The 7,327-nt window shown below is 39.1% G+C and overlaps 1 protein-coding gene and 1 long non-coding RNA gene across 2 annotated transcripts; one reads left to right on the top strand and one right to left on the bottom strand.

The window, feature by feature from the left end:
* Positions 1–65: 65 nt before the first annotated feature.
* LOC144213132 (uncharacterized) lies at positions 66–3,514 on the top strand. The gene is made up of 7 exons (XM_077741428.1): positions 66–236; positions 299–492; positions 579–686; positions 1,013–1,120; positions 1,430–1,503; positions 1,605–1,782; positions 2,921–3,514. Exons 2-6 carry the CDS (start codon positions 455–457, stop codon positions 1,775–1,777), a joined length of 501 nt encoding a protein of 166 aa, XP_077597554.1. The 5' UTR covers positions 66–236; positions 299–454; the 3' UTR covers positions 1,778–1,782; positions 2,921–3,514.
* LOC144213133 (uncharacterized) lies at positions 1,210–4,265 on the bottom strand. The gene is made up of 5 exons (XR_013329888.1): positions 4,218–4,265; positions 4,047–4,142; positions 3,882–3,976; positions 3,144–3,197; positions 1,210–1,522 (listed from the first exon to the last, which is right to left on the bottom strand). It is a non-coding gene; the product is annotated as an uncharacterized LOC144213133 (long non-coding RNA).
* Positions 4,266–7,327: the final 3,062 nt, after the last annotated feature.

Below are 7,327 nucleotides of genomic sequence, written 5' to 3' on the forward strand. Positions count from 1 at the left end.
CATATATACTCTGTATTTGTTGCTAAAAAATGACTGTATTGCTTGTATGCGCACAAATTAGACTTGAACAACGACAAGCGACGGAGCCATGCGCCACCTCTTCAAGCGGACGCCCAGGGCCCTTCCGGCCCCACCGAGGACGCGGAAGACGTGTTGGCGGCCTTCATGGAGTTCTGCGGGCTGGACGCGATACCTGCCATGATCTGGCGCCCCTCACCATCAGCCAGGCCATACAGGCAAGCACCACACAGTGATGGCGTTCGGCCGTCCGACTGCTTGAAAGACTCTTTGCTTTCAGTTGGCAGGAAGTCGGTCTTCTCCGTGCTGGGGAGGGAAGTGCCCGCCGGCTTGAGGAAGATGAAGAACTGTGTCATTCATAAAAAATGATAGAAAAATGCATTGTGAGGCATTTGAGCAATAATAGTCATATCTGACTTTATTGTAAAAATAAAGAATGAATCTTGGCTTCTGCGTCATCTTCACAAGACTTGTGTATGTACAAGATATATTTTGAATGCAAATTACAGCATGGAGGAAATCTTCCCCACAAGTTCACGCCTTGCTTTGTTTGTTGACAGACTCGTACCGGCGCACCCCGGATTGCGCCTTCATCCAGGAATCTCCGGCGCCCCTCGGATTGCGCCTTCATCCAGTCTCCAGCACCCCAGCGAGTGGAGGCTGACACGGTAATGCTTTTGGATCTTAAAAAAGTATAAAAAGTATATAAAACAACATAGAATATAGTAAGCCTTTTTTTGTAAAAAAAACGACAGTGTAGTAAGGCATATTTTCTTATAGTTGTTTTTATTCATAAAAAAATATATATACAAAACACATTGTGAGGCATTTGTGCAATAGTCATATCTGACTTTATTGTATACATAATGAATGAATCATGGCTTCTGCCTCATCTTCACAAGACTTGTGTATGTACAAGATATTTTTTGAATGCAAATTACAGCATGGAGGAAATCTTCGCCACAAGTTCACGCCTTGCTTTGTTTGTTGACAGACTCGTACCGGCGCACCCCGGATTGCGCCTTCATCCAGGAATCTCCGGCGCCCCTCGGATTGCGCCTTCATCCAGTCTCCAGCACCCCAGCGAGTGGAGGCTGACACGGTAATGCTTTTGGATCTTAAAAAAGTATAAAAAGTATATAAAACAACATAGAATATAGTAAGCCTTTTTTGTAAAAAACGACAGTGTACTAAGGCATATTTTTTTATAGTTATGTTTTTATTCTTAAAAAAATATATATACAAAACACATTGTGAGGCATTTGTGCAAAAATAGTTCTATTTGACTTTATTGTATACATAATGAATGAATCTTGACTTCTGGCTAATCCTCACAAGGCACATTTATGTACAAGATATTTGTTGAATGCAAGTAACAGCATGTGGCCTTTATGTCATTCACGTCGTCCAGTTGGGAAGAGCTGGCTGACCGGCCGCAGGAGCAGTTGGGACAGATGCACGTCGCTACCGCCTTCATCATGCCAGGTAGAAAACCGTTTCGCCACTGTAAACATATTAGTGTTATAGGACAAAAATTGTGTCATATTGGGCAGTGTTGAGAAATAATTGTATTTGTGTCATGAAAGATGCATTGGAGAATGTGCAACGTCATTGGGCAGACCCGGATGTGGACGAGGGTGACTGGCAGAACAACGTCACTATGCGGTTCTTCGACAGCCGGCGGCTGTTTTTCACCCCGGATCAATTAAAGTGTTTGGGTGTCTTGCTTGAAATACTAGCAAGTGTCTTCCTTTCTTAGGCAAAGTATGTTAATGAATTTTGGTGTATAATTATTCTAAGTGTAATATTCTAAATGGTTTTAGTTTAATTTAGTAAAAGGTACTTTGTCCTAAGTTGCCTTTGGTGGGGAGGAACACCAAGAGTACGCCTGCGGGATGTGGAGCATTCTTTACTATGTGCGCTTAGGGGAACTCTCACCATCCCACTATGTACCATGTATTTTCTGTAAGAGGAAGCTTGAGTAATTTGGCTAAGTGTGCAAGCCATCGAGAAATTTGACTATGTCATTCACCCCCTTCTTTAAATGAAAGCTTTTCTCGAGTAATTTGGCTAAGTGTGCAAGCCATCGAAAAATTTGACTAAGTCATTCATTCCTTTCCTTGAATAAAAGTTTTGCTTGAGTAATTTGGCTAAGTCTGCAAGCCATCGAAAAATTTGACTAAGTCATTCAACCCTTTCCTTGAATGAAATCTTTGCTCGAGTAATTTGGCTAAGTGTGCAAGCCATCGAAAAATTTTATTAAGTGTTTCACCCGTTTCCTAAAATAAAAGTTTTCCTTGAGTAATTTGGCTAAGTCTGCAAGCCATCAAAAATTTGTATTAAGTCTTTCACCCGTTTCCTTGAATGAAAGTATAAGTACTACTACTTTCTCTCACAGGGTGGTGGCCCAGTGGATAAGTCATCAGTCTCCCACATCCGTGGTTGTTGGTTCAAATCCCAGTGCATGCAAAGATTTTCCCAATATTATTCAGTTAAAAGAATAAGTATTAATGCCTAAGTGTTTAACTGAATAAGTGTTCAGTGGTGGATGAAGCATTTTGTCCAAAAAATGACTAAGTGTTTCACCCAATTTCCTTGGATAAAACGTTTCAACACCTATGTATAAGTGGGGCACGAGTTGGTGTTGTAGGTTGCACACTCGCCTTTGCACCGAGAGAACGTGAGTTCGCTTCCCGGTGTCGGCGGTTCACTGACCAAGCAAGCGGTCGAGGGTCGGCCGAAGGCCGACCCGAGAACGCCTTTCGCACATACAGGTCCATCAAGTGTCTTCCGAACTGCCGAAGGCAGTTCGGAATATAACCTTTTGCTGAAAAGTATGACTAAGTGTTTAATATAAATTAAAAAGTTTTTTTTCTTCTTTTCTTCTCATTCCATTTTCCAGATCACTTGGTTCGGTGATCAGCCAAAGGGCGACAGCGGGAAGCGAACCCAGGTCTCCCAGACGGGAGTCCAGTGCACTAACCTCTGCGCCAACCAAGTGGCTACACTTTCCTCTGTAATCATTTCAGTGTCATGACAAGAAGTCCACAGAAACAACTAAGTGAAAATATGTCACAGCCGGGATTTGAACCCGGGTCTCCCAGACGGGAATCCGGTGTACAAACCTCTGCACCATCCAGAAGGCTATATTTTCCATGGTCGTCATTTCAGGGTCTTGACTACAAATACACAGAAACAAAAAAAAAGTATACATTGTCGTTTTTTGAATAAAAAAGCCTTACTATTATACATATATGTGTAGTAAAAAAATCATTTTTCCTATCGTTCGGCTCGAGGTCATAAACAGCCGTGACGTACTTCGGTCTTCTTTATGTAATTGTTATATGATTGTTAGGTCAAATGAAGGCGTGATTGTTTTTATCCAAATGCCTTAATGCCGTACGTGAAATACTGTTCGGAAGGATACTTTTGAAGATGTATCTTCCTTTAAGGTTCTTATCCTTATTCTTATTCCTATTCTTATTAAATGTCAATAATTTAATAAGACGTCTGCCTGCAGTTATTGACAATTACAAAGAAGGGTAATTATTAATGAACCTTTCACCATACAATTTTGTTTTTTTAAAGCAAAAAAAAAGTCATTACCAAAAATAAACAAATAGATCAAGTGGTCAGTTATCCCCAATATTACTGGAGAGACTGTCTTTCCACAATTCGGATTTTTGTTTTATGACAAATGATCTTTAAAGGAATTTCGAATTGCAAGTCGTCTTCTTTTCTGTCCTAGTGCAATCTTTTAAAAGATTTAAAAAAAAACTAATTCGATTTGGAGATATTATGAATGCAAGTGGAACTATATCTAAATAGAAACTTGCAATGTATAAAACGGGAGTATTTCTTACCTTTTCAGCATGCGACGAGTACACAAAATCAGCCAACAAAACTTCTTGTGGACTTCTTCTGTTCACGTCCTTTAACGAACGCGTCTTAGTTGTATCTGAAACAAATTAGACCATTTAGATCATGCGATTTCAAATTGCAATGTAGAAAACGGGAGTATTTCTTACCTTTTCGGCATGCCTTGAGTACACAAAATCAGCCAACAAAACTTCTTGGTGGACTTCTTCTGTTCACGTCCTTTAACGAACGTGTCTTGGTTGTATCTGAAACAGATTCGACCGTTTAAGATCATGCGATTTCAAACCTGAAAAGACCTTTACAAACGATACAAAGCATACCTGTCAACGAAAACCTTTTCTCTCCATTATCTTTTCCGGGTTTCACTTCCTGATCACCAATATGACATCAACTCAGGGAACGCCCCCCTTCTTTAAAAATATAATAGTTTGACATGAAAGCATAGTCTTATGGGATGCTACGCCCTTTATCAAATCAAAAGCCTTTATTGTCATCATACACAACTGTGTATAATGAAATGGGTGAAATATTATGACACAAAGATGCTCTTAAATGGGTCAAAATGGTTGAAATCGGTCCCAAAAAAAAAAGTCTTGAACTATACCAGGCAGTGGTGGCTTTGCAAAGGTGACAAAGGCACATACATAGGTGACAATGTCAGAAAACATTTTCCTTTAGTTGTTTCTAAATATTTGTAATCAAGAATTTCCAATAATGACTATGTAAAGTGTGGCCAAATCGTGGTGCAGAGGTTAACTCACCTGTCTCCCGTGTTGGCTGCCTGGGTTCGAATCTCAGTAGAAAGTGTTTTTCTTTAGTTTTTTCTATACATTTGTAGTCAAGACTTTCCAATAATGACAAAGCAAAGTGTGTCCAATTTGTGGTGTAGAGGTTAGTTCACTGGACTGACATATGGCCAGCTGAGGGTTCAAATCCCTATTAGGCAATATTTTTCCAATTGTTTCTCTATATTTGTAGTCAAGACTTTCCAATAATGACAAAGTAAAGAGTAGCCGATTCGTGGTGTAGAGGTTAACTCACCGGTCTCCCGTATGGGCTGCCTGGGTTCGAATCTCACTTGAAAGCATATTCCTTTAGTTGTTTCTATATATTAGTAGTCAAGACTTTCCAATAATGACAAAGCAAAGTGTGACCAATTCGTGGTGCAGAGGTTAACTCACCTGTCACCTGGGTGGGTGGACTTGGGTTCAAATCCCTGTTGGAGACATTTTCCTTTAGTTGTTTCTATATATTTGTAGTCAAGACTTTCCAAAAATGACAAAGCAAAGTGTGGCCAATTTGTGGTGTAGAAGTTAGTTCATTGGACTACCAAGTGGACAGTTCAGTGTTCAAATCCTAGGTGGGAAATATTTTCCCAATTGTTTCTATATATTTGTGGTCAAGACTTTCCAATAATGGCAGTAAAGTGCAGCCAATTTGTGGTGTAGAGGTTAGTTCACTGGACAACAAAATGGACAGTTGAGGGTTCAAATCCCAGTTGGGAATTTTATTCCCAATTGTTTCTATATATTTGTAGTCAAGACTTTCCAATAAAGAGAATCTAAACTAAGGTATAGTGACTTTGTGGTGTAGAGATTAGTTCACTGGACTACGATGTGGGTATCCGAGAGTTCAAATCCCAGTTTGGGAAAAATTTCCTTTAGTTGTTTCTATATATTTGTAGTCAAGACTTCCCAATAATGACAGTAAAATGCAGCCAATTTGTGGTGTAGAGGTTAGTTCACTGGACTACCATATGGGCAACTGAGGTTCAAATCCCAGTTGGCAAATGTTTTCCCCAATTGTTTCTATATATTTGTAGTAAAGACTTTTCCCAATAATGACAATGCAAAGTGTGGTGACTTTGTGGTGTAGGGTTTAGTTCAATGGACTACCATGTGAGCAGCAAGGGTTCGAATCCTGGTCGGGAAACATTTTTGCTTAGTTGTTTTTTCATATTTGTAGCCGAGACCTTCCAATAATGACAAAAGGAAATTGTAGCCAATTCATGTCTTTTTTTTTAGGTCAAGAAAACCAACCTGGGCTTTCCCCCTTCCCTTCCGCTTCATCCACGCAAACAATTAATACCTCACACGCGCAAAATGGAGAGCGCGAACTAAGGGGAGGAGGTCAAGGTAAATCCCCAGGTGTGCTGCAAAATGCATTAAACTGGCGCAAAGCGCTCCAAGGCTTTTTGTTTGTAAATCCCACGTATTCTGCGGCGTACGCCAATAACGTCTTTTTAATGGATGTTTGGAATGCACGGTCATAAAAGTACCATTACGCCCCAACGTCTCCATTTGCGGGACGGCGCCGTGTTGCTGAGCCATCCTGACACGTGCTGCTGGGGAGCCATTAAACGCCATGAGTGACTTCGACTGGCCACAGATCAATGCTCCGGGGTCCTATCTATTACTGACATCCAATTATACCAATGGTTGCCCGCTTTGCACTGCCGCTAAGTGCTTTCGTCTCTTTATTGACAAGCTGTCAGTGGCACGCGTGCGGTGGAACTATTGGCTAATAATACGCTATCGATTCAGATGACCAGCTTGCTGTTAAGCTGGCTACAAGTGCACCGGTGGTCACAAAGTGAGACATGACAGCCGAATAAATGATTTTGCACGTTAATGAAGCGTCACATATCATTTGGCAGAAGAAAATTCAGCGTAGGGACATTGAGGACAAACAAAACCTTTATTATTGGTAAGAATATTGTCTACAATTTTTTCTCAGTGGCTTTAGGAAATTCAGATTAGACTTGGAACTTCATAAAAGTACTTGGTCAATCTTCATTACATCAGGTCACTTTCTTTAAATATGTTGCAAATGCCTTGGCAAATCCATAAAAAAATATTCTGTACAATCCTTTGCGGTAATTTCTAAAAATGCATTATCATATTCACCCAACAAAATTTAGGCATGCAAAGTTATTCTAAATAGCTGAACATGCCATAATATGTAGAGTATATATATGTGTATATGTGTATATGTGTATATATGTATATATGTGTATATATGTATGTGTATATATGTATATGTGTATATATGTATATATGCGTATACATGTATATATGTATATGTATATACAGGTATATGTGTATATATGTATATGTATATACAGGTATATGTGTATATATGCATACATGTATATACAGGTATATGTGTATATATTTATACATGTATATATGTGTATACAGGTATATATGTGTATATATGTGTACACAGGTATATGTGTATATATGTATATATGTGTATACAGGTATACATGTGTATATATGTGTACAGGTATATGTGTATATATGTATGTGTATACAGGTATATATGTGTATATAATATGTATGTGTATATATGTATACATGTGTATATATGTATATTTGTATATGTATGTGTATATATGTGTATATATAGCAACATTTTTATATATTAC

Source organism: Stigmatopora nigra, chromosome 19, assembly GCF_051989575.1.
Source record: "Stigmatopora nigra isolate UIUO_SnigA chromosome 19, RoL_Snig_1.1, whole genome shotgun sequence".
NCBI classification, from domain to species: domain Eukaryota; kingdom Metazoa; phylum Chordata; class Actinopteri; order Syngnathiformes; family Syngnathidae; genus Stigmatopora; species Stigmatopora nigra.

Bases quoted from the DNA above. Each gene is read 5' to 3' on its own strand.
- LOC144213132 (XM_077741428.1), top strand. From the start codon at position 455: ATGAATCTTGGCTTCTGCGTCATCTTCACAAGACTTGT. The intron at 1,121-1,429 runs GTAATGCTTTTG...CACGTCGTCCAG, and splicing joins AGCGAGTGGAGGCTGACACG to TTGGGAAGAGCTGGCTGACC. The intron at 1,504-1,604 runs GTAGAAAACCGT...GTGTCATGAAAG, and splicing joins TACCGCCTTCATCATGCCAG to ATGCATTGGAGAATGTGCAA.